Source organism: Thermobia domestica, chromosome 11, assembly GCF_964235325.1.
Source record: "Thermobia domestica chromosome 11, izTheDome1.hap1.1, whole genome shotgun sequence".
NCBI classification, from domain to species: Eukaryota; Metazoa; Arthropoda; class Insecta; order Zygentoma; family Lepismatidae; genus Thermobia; species Thermobia domestica.
Genome location: NC_137464.1, coordinates 169,267,626 through 169,285,962, shown reverse-complemented (window position 1 = coordinate 169,285,962; position 18,337 = coordinate 169,267,626). Strand labels below are relative to the sequence as shown.

Sequence of the window (18,337 nt, the reverse complement as noted above, 5' to 3'; positions counted from 1 at the left end):
TAACTGTTCATTCACGCTGCTCACTAGACTTTATACTCTAGGGGGGAAAATGAATAAGCTTCAGTTATATCAACAAACACTGATAGTAGCTACACTTTGTTGTTGTTTTTTTTTCAAACACTTTTATCAAACCAACTGCTACAGCAAATAAAAAAAAAAAAAAAAGGAAGAAAAATATTTCCTCTTGAATTTTGCGATGTTCGTGTCTATAGCTAGTGTATCATCCAAACTTCCTGTGAATGCGCATGCGCAACTACAAAGCTTTACAGAGTTCCATAAACTATGAAGAGCATAGAACACTAATCATTCTCAAGGTTTCAAGATAAATGCCGATCTCTTTTGATAAGTTTGTAAATAGGATTGGGCACCTATGTCCAGGAGGTAAGTATAATGCATGTTTCCTTTTATACATCAATTATATACTATACCTATATTATAGGTTTGAGTTTCGACAATAAGCACCTTGATATTTTTTTCTTTCTTTTTAATCTGTTGTGTATCTGTTTCTGCTGCATCAAGCACTCCAATTAGCAACAATAGATTAGTAACGCTCTCGTTAGAAAATTTTAAAGATAATATTCATGATCTGATAAGGAATGAGAATTGTCTTATCTCTTTCATTGTATCTGCACAGCAATGTTCCATCTTGACTGTGACAATTATGAAGAATATTCAAAACTAGTGGTTCACCTTCTATATTTTTATGTATTTTATAGCAGCGATATTTTATCTATTCTATAGCAGCGATAGTTTATATATTTTATAGCAGGTATAATCGATATATTCTATAGCAGCGATAATTTATATAATCTATAGTAGCGATAGTTTACATACTATTTTATAGCAACGATATTCAATATGTTGTATAGCAGTGATAATTTAATATTCAATAGTAGTCATAGTTTACATATTTTATAGAGGCGCTAGTTTATGTATATCCCTGTGGTAATTGCCGGACCGTTCAGGAGTATGGGTAAAATATACAAACTGTCACTGCTATAAAGAATATAAACTATCGCTGCTATAGAATATAATATATTTTATACAGCAGCAATAGTTTGTCCGTCTGCGGGACAAATTTCTAGAACTATACGATCAGTCATCACTAAATTTGGTCAAGATGTAAATGATCAAGAGTTAGGAATCGAGTTAGTTTTTGGAGCAGATATTCATACCGGGAGTGGTAGAAGTTAACTATTTCCGGTTTTAACGATTACTATACATCAAAAATGGTAATAGATAGAAAGAAACTGTTTCCTGCAATCCCAAGAATGCATCTCACATTCACCCATAACAGTCTGGAAGTGGTAGAAACTAAAACTGGAGTCTAAAACTGGAAGTGGTAGAAATCAACCATTTCCGGTTTAAGTTTGATCGTTAAAGAAAAACGGTAACAGATATCGAGGAGCGGTTTTCTGCAATCGATTAAGCGTCCCAATAACACTCCACTCTAATCTCTCTTGAAACCGGAAGAGATAACAAATAACTCACTTTCGATTTTAATGGGGATCGGTATAGAAAAAAAAACATATTGGATTTTTTTGATCAGGGCCTACAAAAATTTTGAATGGTCCCTAAATCGAGTTTTTGTACTTTTTGCGGAATAAGCACATTATACTGAGTTAAGTGATAGTTTGGGTTTGGCTACATTATGTAGTTCTCTAGATATGAGGCGTACAAGAAAATTTTTGATCGAATGAAATATATTGGATTTTTTTTTTTTTTTTATCAGGGCATACAAAAGTTTTGAACGGTCCCTAAACCGAGCTATCGTATTTTTTTGCGGAATAAGGACGTCATACTGAATTAAAAGTTTGGGTTTGGCTACACTTATTCTATGTAGTTATCCATTTATGAGGCGTACAATATATTTTTTTTTTCATTAAGTGAAATATATTGGACTTTTTGGATCAGGGGCCACAAAAGTTTTGAATAGTCCCTAAATCGAGTTTTCGTTTTTTTTTTTTTTTTTTTTTTTAACGGAATAAGCACATCATACTGAGTTAAGTGATAGCTTGGGTTTGGCTACATTATATGTAGTTCTCCAGATATAAGGCGTACAAGAAAATTTTTGCCTGAAATATATTGGATCTTTTGATCCTAAAACGATAATAGATAACGAGATGTATTTTTTGGGGGGTGGGGGTCGATTTAGCGTTCTAATAATACATATAATTTCTCTTAACACTCTATTGAAACCGGAAGTGGCAGAAATAAAAAAAAACTTCCGGTTTTATCCTTGATCGCCATAGAATAAAAACTGTAATAGATGGCGAAAAGCAATTTTCAATAATCAATTAAGCATCCCGAGGATATGCTTCATCTCCACTCTAATCTCTGTACTAAAACCGGAAGTGACAGAAATGACCTACTTCCACTTTTAACATCTGATCGTTATAGAGTGAAAACGGTAAGAGATAGGGAAAAGCGGTTTTCTGTAATCAATATATATCAACCGGAAGTGACAGAAATAGTCAATTTCCAGTTATGACGGTTACCGCTATAAAGTAAAAGTGGTCATAGATAAAGAGAAGCTGTTTTCGGGAAATAGTTAATTTCAAACACTTCTAGTTCAAATAGAGCTTCAGCGGAGAAAATGAAACCTATTATTGGGCCGCTGAACCGATTGCACAAATCGTATTTTGATAGCATTTTCCATTTTTGCTCTACGGTAATCAATACTGGAGCAGGAAATAATAGTAAATTTGAACCACATACGGTTTTGGTAAAATGTTGTGTATAGTCTTGATATGTTATCTTGAGACTCTGAATCGTTTGAAAAAAAAAAAAAAAAAAAGTTTGTCACTATCTAATTGTTTCGTTCTATGACTATAATCGTTGAAACCAAAAACGGCTAGTTTTAACCACTTCCTGTCTGAATAGAGGGTTAAGGGAGCAGTAGAAGTAATTACTGGGACGCTGAATCGATTTCAAGAAAACTATATCTCGATATCTCTTATCGCTTTTGCTCTGATAGCTACTTATTGACATACGGACGGGCGGACAAAGCCGTTGTATAAGACTTCCAACAATAGTTTGGAAATCTTAACAAGTGCTTTGCGCTCAGTATTTGGTTCATTACTATCATTTCTGGATGACAACGAAATGAAACCTGGGTAGAATGAGACAAGAAGTGCTTGGAAAAAAATCACGAAATTTCTTGTTTAGTGTGAATGCAGTGTAAATGTAGCGAAACCGTGATTTTTCTTTTAATATTTGTATGTTAATGATAAACCTTTGTAGTCTTAGATTTGTATAGCGTAGTACAGGGTGTAAAATTTCGAAGTCAGACGCACTCGCCAATCCAAAAATGATGGTCGCCTGTATCTCTCACGTACAAATTATGAGAGTTTACCTCTCTCCCTTCCACGGCCTTTGGTTTGGCAAAGAAAGAGATTACATCAGGGCATAAAATTTCAAAACCAGACAATTATCTGTAGATTCAGGATAATCAATTCTGAATTGAACAATTCATACACTGTACATGTTAAAAATATCTTATCTTAAGACTTCACGTTTGTGTATTTCTCTCTCTCTGTACTGAAGTACCAGTTGTCAATTATACTTTTCGGATCAAAGTTCTTAAGTAAAGGGCCATTGATGGAAATTGTCAGCAAGTAATTCGCTATGTCAGTCTTCAGTGAATTCCTGTAAGCAGTCTTAACTCTATTGAGACTTCTGAAGCTTCTCTCACATGAAGCAATAATCACAGGTAAAACTGCACAAAATGTGACAATTGGAAGCAAATTTGGAAATCTCGTTATGAAGTTCTAGATTGAGGGTGGGAAACAAGGGGCAAATTATAACGCTGTGAAGACTTCAGTTTCCATGTTCGCTGTGAAAACTTTTCACATTCCATGATTTCTTTCATTCAGTAGCAATTATTTTCGTGCGAAACAGAAACTGCACAGCCACGTAATTTTAGGCAGAAACTATTCCTACTGAACACTAGTCGCCAATGGCGACCTGGCGACCGGAAATTTTCGCCCTGCCGTAATATTTATCAATATAATATATCATTTATGAAATTAGCTACACCTTTATTATAGATTTCAGAAATAATTCTGCAATATTATTAGTCTAACGAAGAAAATCAAACTTTCAAAAATCAGACATATGACAATTAATACATCTCTCTGAGTAGAACAAAATTATATGTGTCAGGGTAAAGCTCATGCGTAGTTTTTGAAAATTGAGAAAAATGAATTTTGTAAACCTAAAAATAGATGCTAAAGGAAAACTACGCTAGGCATAAAGCGAGACTGATATTCAAGTATACCCTCTTCAAGCTCTTCATTACGATATTAGCAAGACGACAGTAGGTAGAATGGTTAAGGAGATATAGCCCCAAATTATGATTAACTTTTATACTTTAATTTGTATTTAACTAAAATACTCTTCGAAGATAAGGTATAATTATATCAGTTTATATATTACATCAAGCCAGGGCCGGCGTTAGAAGTTTTGCCGCCCTGGGCGGTACTTTCACATGCCGCCCTTTAATATTTTCTTTCTCAAATTTTGCCGCTCCTGCATTCTTTTCTTTTTCAATGTTTTCCGCCCATCAGACTTGCCGCCCTGGGCGGTGGCACGGCTAGACCCCCCTTGCGCCGGCCCTGCATCAAGCTTAAAATTAAAGGGTAAATTTTGATGTGTAGTTTCGATAAAATCGACAAAAAGAAACCTCTATGGCGCCAAAAATAATTCTGCTGAAATGGATTGTTTACACGCTCTTTTCAGATTGTGTATTCTACTAACAATGACACACAAACACTCTTAAAATACTACATGTAAATATGTACAACATTCGTGTTGTTCCTTGATATTTTTGTCATTCCCTTATTATTATTCATTTCTACCCCCTCTAAAGAATCGATCTAGCTACAGGTCTCTTTATAGAAATAGCTTCCAATACGAATATCTGGAATTTCCTTTTTTATGGAACACTTGGAATTCCTTTCTTTCGTAATATTCGGGATTCCTTTCTCTGTAATACTTGAGATTCCTCTCTTCAGGAATATTCAGGATTCCTTTCTTATGGAATACTTGAAATTCCTTTCTTTCGGAATATTCAGGATTCCTTTCTTCCGGAATACTTGGGATTCCTTTCTTTGGGAATATTCAGGATTCCTTTCTTCCGGAATACTTGAAATTCCTTTCTTTGGGAATATTCAGGATTCCTTTCTTATGGAATACTTAAAATTCCTTTCTTTGGGAATATTCAGGATTCCTTTCTTCCGGAATACTTGGAATTCCTCACTTTGGAAATATTCGGGATTCCTTTCTTCCGGAATACTTGAAATTCCTTTCTTTGGGAATATTCAGGATTCCTTTCTTCCGTAATACTCGGGTTTCCTTTCTTCCTGAATCCTTGGTATTCCTTTCTACCGCAATACTCGGGATCTCATTTTCATGGAATACTTGGAATTCCTTTCTTTGGGAATACTCAGGATTTCTTTCTTCCGTAATACTCGAGATTATTTTCTTTGGGAACATTGATTCCTTTTTTTTATGGAATACTCGGAATTCCTTTCTTCAGGAATACTCGGAATTCCTTTCTTCCGTAATACTCGAGATTATTTTCTTTGGGAATATTCAGGATTCCTTTTGTATGGAATACTCGGAATTCCTTTCTTCCGTAATACCCGGGATTCCTTATTCCTTTCTTATGAACTTGAAATTTCTTTCTTTGGGAATATTTAGAATTCCTTTCTTCAGGAATACCCGAAGTTCCTTTCTTTGGGGATGTTCAGAATTCCTTTCTTATGGAATACTTTGGATTCCTTTGTTTTGAAATATTCATGATTCGTTTCTTTCGGAATACTCGGATTTCTTTTCTTCTGGAATAGGCCCTACTCGGGTTTCTTTCTTTAGGAATACTCGAGACTCCTTTTTCTTGGGATTCGGTTTTCAGGACTACTTGGGATTCCTTTCTATAGGAATACTTGGGATATCTTCCCCCCAGAATACCTGGGATCCTTTTTTTCCGGAATATTCGGAATTCACTTAATGTTTTTAATTCTGGAGTTCGTGTCGGATCTGCAACTTTGACAGCTGGTAATAAACAGTTTACCAATAAAACAGTAATCACTATACTGTTTTCTTTACGTACGAAATAGGACAGAGTTCATGAGACTATAAATACAAATATGGTTTGCGTGTTCAGTGGAAAAATCCCATTTATTTCAGAAGCGTGTTGATTACTAGAAGTAGGTCTCACCAACGTTCACTGCATTATCTCTAATGCTTGGCCAGCGATTAAACGATATGAACTCTTGGACCAAATTATCAAACAATAGACTTGTTTCTAAGCTGATGTTCTTTTATTTGCATTTAGAGCTAACATACAATCAGAATAAAATATGTAGATGAACTTTAGTTAGTAGTTGCCATGTGATGCCTTCTCAGAGCATAGGTATACAAAGGCAGTTGCTCGTCATAAGGAATGGAAAATATACGTTATTTGTGTGAGGGTCAATAATTTTGTCTGTACGGTATACAAACTAATGTACAGTCAGTAGTGAAATGAGACCAGTTAAAGAAAAAAATGTTTCTAATTTATCTGTGGCGTATGCAAAGAAAGGATTTTTCATTTGACAAATTTGTTAAAAATCGACGAAACATCTTCATACCTGGAAGGTAGAATTATTCTCATCGAATTTTGTCGGAAAATCCAAACAATATCTATCTGCCTATAACTTCTATACTTAAAAAAGGGCATATTGGTAGCACATTCTTTGTATGAATGGAAAAGCGTAATTCTTTATCTTCATTAGTCCTCTAGAAAGTAAGACCTACATATTTGGACTCGAGCATAGACTTTTTCACAAGTACAAAGTATGATCTCTTGGAGGTGTGGACAGGAACGTTGTAATACCTTCTTCTACACTCTTATTTTTCAAAGAAGATTAACATTAAGATTAACAGCTGAATGCGGAATAAGATTATCAGAATTATAAATTTTAGTTAATATATATATTGAAACTATAATTTGTGAAAACTAATCAATGGAAGATAATATAGTATCGTTCAAATATCCGCGTTTGCTTCGTGGTTGGAATGGGTTCTGAAAGTTCAATTTTGTATCATTTTTGCACACATATTCGAATATAAATTCGTAATAGTGCGTTCAATTTTCTCTTTCAGTTCGCATATTATTCGTGGCTTATTCTTATAGACTTGATATATATATATATATATATATATATATATATATATATATATATATATATATATATATATATATATATATATATATATATAAAATACAAAATAACTCATGGGAAATATCACTATTGACGTCGATTTCTGTATAACTTTGAGATGGAGGACATTTAGGTTTGTCAGATATCATCTAACAAGGCATCAATGAGGTTTTTCATACAAACAGGTCTACGTAGGTGCAAGCAAACTTCATGAGGGACCGGACCTTCGCGGTTCCCACAGGATTGGTGTCCATGGAGATCACAGGAACTGGGCGGCTAGTTCACAACACCATTATTCGACAGAACGTATTCAGAAACTGTTCGTGCAAGACGGCCATAATAATAATAATAATAATAATAATAATAATAATAATAATAATAATAATAATAATAATAATAATAATAATAATAATATTAACCATTATTATCTGTAGTATAATTTTAAAGTTCTGATATTCACATTAGTAAGCCTTTTGCTTTCCCCTGAATTATCATGCTTTTTTCAGCTAATTCTCAATAGAATAAAACAAGTAAAAGATGAAAGCGTCATCTTTCAGAGCAGAATTAGTTGTGATGTAACATTATCGCAATAAAGTGTGCGTCAGAAGGCGATGCTTCTTCGTAATTATCAATAGAACTTAAGTCGAGTTGTATGCCAGAGATTTACAGACAACATTCCGTAACATGCATATGGTTTATTGCATCTAAAGTTTTTTTTTTTTTTAATTTGAGGATCTTTGTCCTGTAGCCAAGTAGTATGAATATAAGTTAAAAATACAAGCTGAGGTTAAGCTAATTCTCAAAACAATAAAACGCTTTGGGCCTCTGCGCTATTCTAGTGGCTAGCACGCACGACTTCGATGCACAGGATTCCGGATTCGATTGCTAGTGGGAGATAACTGTACAGTCTCAGTGCTGAAAGAGATGGTAAACTTTAATCCAACCAAACAATCAATAAAACACTTTGGAAACAAACACGACCCTAATTAACAGCATTTAAACCATGGATCTTCTTAATCAATGAGCTTTTATTTCACCAAGTAAATAAATCGTGACCCAGTTTAGACTGTGACTTGTTAGCAGTGAGCACATATTAAATACAACCCCTCTTCAGAAAGTTCGGTAAATGTGTCTATATTTTGAACGGATTATCGTCTTACCTGAAACAAGAGTTATACCTACTGTCCTTCGAAGCAATCCTCGTTGATTGTAATGTATTTCTTTGAACGGCTGTACAAGCTCTGAAAACTCCTGGCGCACTTGACTTTACAGATGACCCTCAGCTAGGTCATAACATTACGTTGAATGTCCGAAAAACTCTAACCCTTCAGAATTTCAATTTGGGGAACAAGAAAAAATTCGTGGGAGACAAGTCTGATGAGTAGGATGGGTGATTGAGTAACGTAACTATCCTATTGGTCAGGAACTGCTGCACCAGAAAAACAGTGTGGCCTGGCATTGTCGTGGAGCAGGGTCCAATTCCCTCGCTTAGTGTACTGAGATCGTCCCGATTGATTCGTTACAGCAGATGTTTCAGTATTTCCACGTAGGCCTACGTAGCGGCATTTTACGTGGTGCCCTCAGGGAGGACCTGGAGGAATTCTTTATGGATGAGACTCTCAGAGTCGGAGAACACCATTAACATTGTCTTGATGTGGAATCTGTCACTTCGCACCTTCTTGCTTTTCGACGACCCTGGACCCCACTATTCCATATTTTGGTTCTTGGCTTCGGGATCGTGTTAGTCACCAGGTATCGTCGATCGCGATGATGGTTTTTAGGAAACTAGAGTCTCGATCTACCCTGTCGATGATATCTCCACAGGTGCCAAGCCGAAGTTACATTAGTCCCATTGTCAAAGTGTGCTTGAGTCGGGAGCAAAGCTTGCGTTTACCCAAATCCAGGGCCACTATGAGGTGGACTGTCTCACGACTAATTCCCACTTCCTCCGCTATCATTCGCATTGTAACAGGACGATCCTGTGCCAAAAGTTCCTTCACTTTTTGAACGTTGACGGGGGTGCATGCAGTTCGGGTGTCGTCTTTCACGGTCCCATGATTGTCGGAAACGTTTAAACCACTCATAAACGCACTTCAAGGTGACACTGAGCTCTTCGTAAATTGTTGTCAGCATTTCATGAGTCTCTTTCACTGATTTTCCAAATTTGAAACATAAAAGCATATTCGTTCGTTGCTCCATTTTTGATTTCGACCACGCGCAATACACCTTCACTCTACAATGTGTTCTATAGAAAAATATCTAGGACCATTCCGATAATCGAGTAATTGCTAACAATTCAATAAAATTTCAAAACCGTTTCGTCGATAAAGAATTTTAATTTTATCGAATTATCGAATTTTCGAGACTCTTGAATTGTTCGAGATTTTCGAAATGTTCGAGACACTCGAAGTGTTCGAGACTCAAGAAATGTTAGAAACATTCGACGACTCTGAGCCACTCAACTTGTTCGTCAGTCTCGAATTGTTTGAAAGCAGCAAATACTGAAAGATCTAACTTGTAAGTATGATTGCGATTTATCGAGTCGCTTGAATATTTTGCTAAGTTCAGGATTATCGGAGTGTTTGGAGGAAACAATGCAATCGAGATTATCATAGGTGTACATAATACCTGTATGTACAATCAGCCACAAAAGTAATTTCACCCCTAAGCGCTCTAATTCCATTACTTGGGGTCTAGGTCTTTTGCAGTTGCGAGAACGCCTAGACAGATGCAACCCAACTTACACGTAACTTTTCTCGTCACTGACAGCAGTTGGTAGCACTGAGTCAAGTTTGTATGGAAGTAAAATTGTGAGTAGATGACGCACGAAACATTTCTTCATTCTGAGATCAAGGTCTCTGGTTCAGAGCGTGTTGCCCAATGAACATCATATGTAAATCTCAATATTTCTGTGTATGTAATGTATTTTTTCATTATATATTGTATATTCAAAGAAATAAAAACACTGATCACATATGAATCAGAAAATGCTAGAAAGTAGCTGAAAATATCAAATCTAGAACAACTACTGGAAATAACTTTGTAAATGATTGACTCCATTGAGAGACCTTCTCCAATTCTCCTCATTCCAACATCTTTTTCTTTCTAAGGAAGAGAAGATCTTGCTTATCACACTGAGTATGCATTGAAATTGAAATTGAAACAGGAACAGTTGAAAACGTTTCAGCCTCGACAGGATTCGAACCGGGTCTACCGAACAGAAGTTCAATGTGCTAACCACTCACCTACCGCGCCAATTAACCTTCCACCAAAACTAATAACTAGTTAAAATTGTTTCATGGAAAAATATAATCAAGATACTCAAATATAACAAAAACAAACAAATATAAACAAAATATAAATAAAAATATAAATAAGAAAATATAAGCAACTTGTGTGAGTGTCTTAATGACTTACTCGAGATTTCCTTGTTTAACTCAAAAACAAGATATATATACGTTGATCAATGAAGAAAGTATCACGAAATGTTCTTCAAGTTGAGCCTACATCATCGGCAGAGCCGTAACTTGTGGGGGGAGTGGGGCAACTGCCCCCCAGAGAAGCTCCCCGCCGTTCGAGGGGGGCCCATTTTCAGACAAAATTTTCTTACTCCATTTACGATACGAACATAAAATTACAAATGAAGCATCAAATAGGGTTGCTACATTACAAAAACGAAACAACACAAGAAGGTAAATAGAACAAAAATGATTCGTGGACCCATTGAGTAATATTTATTCGTATGGCTTTGAGATTTATCAATATTGTTCCCTTAATAATTTTGCCATGTATGGAATGGGCCCAGGGAGTAACTAACGGAACCGCAGACCTTGCCGTGCGGGAGGGCCCACAGGCTCCGGTGGGCCCATAAAGATTAAGAGAAAGTTGGAGAGAGGGGCACAATAATTAGAAATCAACTTTTTCTAGAGGCCCAAATAAACTTATTAATGCTTGCCCCCCCAGAAAAGAGTTAAGTTGATTTTGAATTTAACGTCCCGTTCAGCAGCGAGGCTATATGGGACGTGGACCTACTGATTAACGTGGAATCCTAACCAGATGAGCTCCCGCCGGGAATTAAACCCGGGTCTCCCACGCCAAAGGCCCCTCCCAGAAAGGAATCTAAGTTACGGCGCTGGTCATCAGTTGCAGGGATGGTTCCAATTTACATTACATTTCGTCTTTAATATAACTTCTAATTTCCAAAGAAGAAAAGACGACAGAAATTATTTTCACAATTTTTAAGTTGTATCAACACGTGTAGAAATAGACAGTTCTATGTTTATGTTCCATAACTACTAGTTTATTTTCTTATATTCATATGAGGAGTTTGTGGCAACTTGAGGCCACATGATCATGAGGCTGCTGATCATGAGGGGCAATCCACTAGGGGTTCGAATTCCTCTGAAGAGGAAGGTCAGAATTTTAATTGTCCTCAATATTTCTGTGTTCGTGTTCCTGTAGTGTTTGGAATACGTCGAAAGGACATGAGGTGCCAGTGACGAACAATACTCCGGTTGGGGCGATTTCTTGAAAAAAAAAATTGTGAAAGCAGGAAACTCTCATTGCAGCTACTTGGGTTCAAATCCCGTCGTGCTAATTAGTAATTTTTCTGAATGGGAAGATAATGTTTATGTAATTGGTATTGTAATTATGTTATTCCTTTATTATTATTATTATTATTATTATTATTATTATTATTATTATTATTATTATTATTATTATTATTATTAATAATAATATTATTATTATTATTATTATTATTACCACAATGGAAAGAAAAAGTAACACAGTCCAAGGTGTTCATAGTACAGAAAAATATACAGAATGCCAGATGTTTCTTAGGTTTACACATGAACGCAATAATATTATTACGTTTACGGATTTACAGATAGAATTATCATTTTATGACAAGAAATGGAATATAAAGATTTGTTAGCTGATAACAGTAATGCATTTTGTTTCGCCCTTATTCTAAGTAGATAGGTGAGGTGACATCTTAAATAGGATCATTCTCGTGACTAGCGATCCCTATTGTAAGTTCGATCACTATTAGCAATTTGTGTACAGCTATGAACAATTCCTTGGAACTCATTTTTGGCCCATACTACAGAGGTAAGAACGTGTTTAGCCCTTATGTGTTCATCAATTCTTGTCCAAACACGTTACTTGCCAGAAGTTACGAAGGTTGATACAGATGACGTAATTTTGTGTTTGTTCCTATTTAACATGGAACATTGGAAGATTTTACAAGTAATTGAAAATTTCTATTGTTTTAATACATTATAAACATATGGTGAATTAATATTTTACTTATAGTTGCAAATGCCTACTTTATTGGTTGCAGCAAAAAAAAATTTTGACTTGATGGGAATCGAACCCGGGACCTTCTGCATTTGAGTCTCAGGTTCTTCTCTCTGTCACGCAGTCAATTGATAAGTTTGCACGTCTTACGATATATGCGGCGAGTAGGAAACATTAAGACGGTTTTTCTTGGTTATTTTTGGCCATTGCGCTATCCCAGTTCGTAAAATTAACTCTTTATATGTGCACTACCATCTCGAAAAAAATGGCTCCGAAGTTCTCTTACCAAAGTCTTCCTTCTCCTTGTTAGACCCAGAGAAATTGAATATTTTTGATGTTACTATACATCAGAAGTATCAATTTTGTAATTGTAAAAATTTACTGAATTACCACACCCGGAATCGAACTCGCGTCCCCCACGTTACGGAACTAACGCTTAAGCCACTACTCTAAGACACCACTGTTCTAGGAGAAGGAAAGCTGGAGCTGTAGTGAATTCAGTAATTACACACTTTTACGATTCCAGTGTAATAATGCTGAAACTTTCTGATTTTAGTCATGATAAAATACTAAAGTATTATGCAGAAAGAATAGTCCAGAGAAGTCAACTTTAAATTGACAACTCATATGTACGGAGGCGCTGCCATGTGTTCTCGCCTCCAGCATTGATTTTTCACTGCACGGCATTGGACAGATACTTATATTCATTGGAATTTGGTGTTTCAAGGCACTGGATTATTTTTAAGTTAATTAATTTAACGAACCTTCCTCAGTACCTTGTTTCCTACTTTTACGCGTTTTACTCACTTTTACAGTTTTCCACTAACTCTTTAAGAAGAGGGATTAAAACACAGAAACATGGAGGACAGTAAAAATCACAAACACTATTCGCGCGTTCTTCCCTTGTCTGAAGTAAAACAATAAAATATGGTGAACATGCAATTTTTGGCCTTCCATTTTCTATGTGGTGTCAAATTCAGAGTTGGAGTGGGTCAGTAGGTCGTGGGTCGAAAGCATGTGACTCACTGCGGCCCATCATCCTCCGTGACCCACTGCGACGCACCACCCACCGTGACCCACCACTCACTATGACGCACTCTGACCCACCAACCGTCTCTGCTCACTGCATTGTAGACAGCATCTTCTGACGCGACAAAACGCCAATGAACCACAAAATTACTCCCCCAAAATATGTTAAATCGCCCATATGTGTGATTTGTTTACATTAAGGTAAGTCTAAAAAGTACCAGAAAATCACCCCGTAGGAGTCTCGAACCACCAACCTTATGATTACTGGGCGGGTGTTCTTCCGACTTCGCCACGGAGGCGATGTAGGAGACGTCGCTTGTAAAGGGATAAATCGTTGAGATCATTTTAATTTGGTCAATCAGAGTGCTCTTTTAACCGTATATATGAGACGATAACTGTTTGGGATAAGATAAAATGCGTTCACCATGTAATTTTATAACAAAATGACGCGTGTCTATTTACTTTATTTCATAGTTCTCCCATACTCACTTTCTAAAGATCGACGACAGTTGCCATCTAAATTCATACAATTATCGCACTCAAGATTTTTCACTTCATGATGTTGAGGCAGAGGTTATTCTTGAACCCCGGAGCTCACTTTAGGAACAATTCGTCAGAAAAAAATAATATATAATAATAACCGCATGCACATGACTGGGGATAGTTCGTGTTGATACCTTCGCGATTCTCCGCGAGGAATCGAGAGAGCGCGGACCAAAACGAAGTCCTCGCTTCGACGCGGTGGTAACTTCAACACCCCGACGCGAGATATCTGTTTCGACTTGACGAAACCCTGCCAGCAGTGGGACACTAGCGGCAATCCTTCGACTCGTCTCTATATTGACGATCAACGTTTACCCGCAAGTGGGCCACTAGGTGTGGCGACGTTTACGGCATGGGGTAGGTCCATTTTCATATAGCTTCGCTGCTGAAAGGGACGTTAAACTCAAAATCAACTCAACAAAAAATATCGAATCATATATCCATATATGTTTACCATGCGCTTTATAATAATTGCTAAAAGCTTGTTTATTATATGGAGCGCTTAAAGCACAGGGCAATCATCCCATAAAGTTGTGAGAAAAATATACATAAAATTTGTAATGTAAGCTTCTGTATGTTGGTCTACGTACCTTGATTTGGGAGTTTCAAATCTCATCCGCTTTTCCACTGAAAAATATCGATAATTCAACAAGGAAATAATTAGACTATGATAATTTAATTGAAATTCATCGTAAGTTTGCCCATGACAAACACTTTACCATTTTATATCGTAAAGATCAGATCCATCATTATTGTATTATCAATATTGTATCATTATTGTGTAACAGCGGTGCTTGAGGGATTGGCCGTAGAAATTCAAACTCCGATTAGTTAGAATCTGACAACCTGGTTTTATTACAAGTATAAACTCTTTAGTCGGTAGAAAAGAGGATGTGGATCATGTGTCAGAGTTGATGAGAATGTGTTTTGGTGGGTCAGTGGTTCATAGTGGGCCAAGGTGGGTGGTGCATCATGGGTCAGAGTGGGTCAAGTTTTCATTGACGTGCGCCATCTCTGATCAAATCTGTAAAACCAAACCAAACAAAGAGCAATACTACTACACAAAACGCTCAACATCTTAGCTATTCATGACAAACTATTGCGTGATCCGAATAACCCTAGTATATCCACAAACCATCATTTGTCATATTTTACCGAAATACGTCATGACTTTTCTGACAACCTGATATTTGAAATGTTGTTAATACGCAAAGTTCATTGATCTTATTACTTATTCACTTATTCTCTTATGATCATCACAACCTTTAGGGTACTTCCCGTGGATATAGAAAGGTGAAATGTAGTATTCAGGCTTGGTGTAGCGTGCAAGAAAACCAATGAAAAGCAACAGGATAAAATTTCTCTCCTCCAAACCCCCTAAAGTGGAGTGTGTTGTCAACAAAAAGACTTGAAATCCAATCAGAAAATTCATAAAATATAAAATATGTAGCCAAGTCTCGACTTTGCAATAATAATAATAATAATAATAATAATAATAATAATAATAATAATAATAATAATAATAATAATAATAATAATAATAATAATAATAATAATAATAAAGAAATAACAGAATTACAAAATCAATTACATAAACAATACCTTCCAATTAAGAAAAAATGATTGTCACGACGACGGGCCGTAACTTGTGGGGGCAGGGGAACCACTGCCCCCCACCCCCAGGGAATCTCCCCGCCGTTCAAGGGGTTCCCATTTTAAGACAAAATTATCTTACTCCATATACGATACGAAAATGAAATTATAAGTGAAGCATCAAACAGGTTCACTACATTACATAAACAGAACAGCACACTAAAGGTAATTAAAACAATAATGAGTCCTGGGCCCATTTCAGTAAAAAATATGTCTACTATTAGGGACTCTAGAAATAATATATATTCGTATATTATTGTCAGATTTGTCAATATTGCCCCCTCAATGAATTTGTCGTGTATGGAACGGGGCCAGAGGTGTAACTAACGACCCCGTAGACCTTGGTGTGTGGGAGATTCCAAGAATTTCAGATATCCTCTGATCTAATTGGCCGATACAGATAGGACATCACGAGTCATGACCTACATATAGTTAAAATTAAGGCAAACTGTTGTCGGCTCTCGTGGCCGAATGTTCTAGGACAGCGTTCTAGTAATGAAAATACTTTTTGGCGTGAGTTCAAACCTTGCCCAAGGATTTTTTAAATTTTCATAACATTTTTTCATTAAAATAATCTTGCAGTTTTACTATACGGATCCATAGTAAAAGTAATAATAATATTAAGTAGAAGTAGTAGTGGTAGTAGTAGTAGCATCATTGATAATAATTATATTGTTTATGTAGGATACTTGAAGAAAGTACTTGAAACTACACACACCATTTGGCTCGATTTTCTTCGTTTTGACTCGACTCGAATCGAAACTCGGGTCAAATACTCGAGTCAAGATGGAGGAAAATTTTTCGAGTTGAGTTCTCGAGTCGAGCTCAAAGATGTCTGTTTTGAGTCAAGTCGAGTTTGAGTGAAAACTCGCTCGAACTCGCTCGTGCCCATCCATACAATTCTTATTTACCTTCTACTTTCCAAAGCAAAAAAAGACGATAGAATTTATTTTCACATTCTCTGAATTATATCAACATGTGTAGAAATAGTGTGTGCTATGATTATCTAACATAACTACGAGTTTATTTTCTTATATTTGTCTGAGGAATTGATGGCAAAGTGTGAGAGCAGAGAACTGCCATTACAGTCACCCGGGTTCGAATCCCGGTGTGGCGTTTATTATTTCTTGGAAGATATTGTTTACGTAATTGATATTGTAATTCTGTTATTCCTTATTATTATTATTAATAATAATAATAATAATAATAATAATAATAATAATAATAATAATAATAATAATAATAATAATAATAATAATAATAATAATGCAAAGTCGAGACTTGGCTACATATTTTATATTTTATGAATTTTCTGATTGGATTTCACGTGTTTTTGTTGAATAAACAACACACTCTATTGAAGGGGACTTGGCGAAGGGAAACATCATCCTGTTGCTTTTTATTTGTCTACTTGCATGCTACACCAAGCCTGGATACTACATTTCACCTTTCTATATCTACGGGAGGTACCGATACCCTAAAGGTTGTGATAATCATAAGAGAGTAAGTGAATAAGTGCTGAGATCAATGACTTTTGCGTATTAACAACATTTAAAGTATCAGGTTGTCAGAGAAGTCATGACGTATTTCGGTAAAATATGACAAATGATGGTTTGTGGATATACTGGAGTTATTCGGATCATGCAATACTTATGTCATGAATAGCTAACATGTTCCATGCCATAAATATGTGTGGTGTGGTGTTATGAGAGAGAACCCTTCCTTTTAGGTCACCTCTCATTTACGGACAGATAATCGGTTCCACCGATGTCCGTTTTGAGAGGTTTCACTGTATTAGTTAGTTTAATAATAATAATAATAAATGCTCAAATGTGTGAACTTACTTTATTGGACCTACCACTGCAAAGAGTTGATATTATTATTATTATTATTATTATTATTATTATTATTATTATTATTATTATTATTATTATTATTATTATTATTATCAGTAGTAGTAGTATTGCAATAGTTGCGTAAGAAAGTATACTGTTTTCTTGTTTGTTTGAGTTTGTTTAAAAAATATATCACTATTCTGAGAGCACACCCCTCCTTTTATTTTGAACACCCGCCCAAGTAAAAATTTCTGGCGTACTTATTGGAGAAGGGGTTTCAATCTCTACTCGGGGTTACTTTGTATCGGTCCAAAATATCCCTTAGATAGGAAATTATTACTACTGGAACCTCCTACATTCTAAATTTAGGTAAATTTCCTATTTAGGTATATGCCAAAATGAATTTCTTGTTGGAAAATAAATTATGAACAGTGGCGGATCCAGAAAAATTATTTGAGAGGGGCTTCACTCACAAAGGCTTCTTCTTTTTTATTTTTTTATTTATTTATTTATTTATTATTTTTTTTTTTTAAATCACTAGGCTTTTGGGACAGGGGACTTGAAGCTTATACGCATAGGAATGACTAACATTAGATTTTTTAAAAAAAGAAATCATGCAATTTGGGTGGGCTTCAGCCTGAAAGTCCCAAAGCCCGCAAATCTTCCACTGATTACGGTTGGGATGATATTTTTGGACATAAGGAATAACCAAGGCAAATCAGTTCACATAGATTTTTTTCTGCTCTTGAGTTGGCATTTTTGTGGAGCATA

At 35.8% G+C, this 18,337-nt stretch overlaps 1 protein-coding gene across 1 annotated transcript in view; it reads left to right on the top strand.

Annotated features, from left to right (window-relative positions):
* Positions 1 to 211: 211 nt before the first annotated feature.
* Positions 212 to 18,337, top strand: part of LOC145664547 (putative inorganic phosphate cotransporter) — a 64,468-nt gene continuing 46,342 nt past the window's right edge. The window contains exon 1 of the mRNA XM_081731310.1: positions 212 to 381. Coding sequence (XP_081587436.1) covers positions 327 to 381 — 55 coding nt within the window. The 5' untranslated portion in view covers positions 212 to 326. The remainder of the gene's footprint in view (positions 382 to 18,337) is intronic.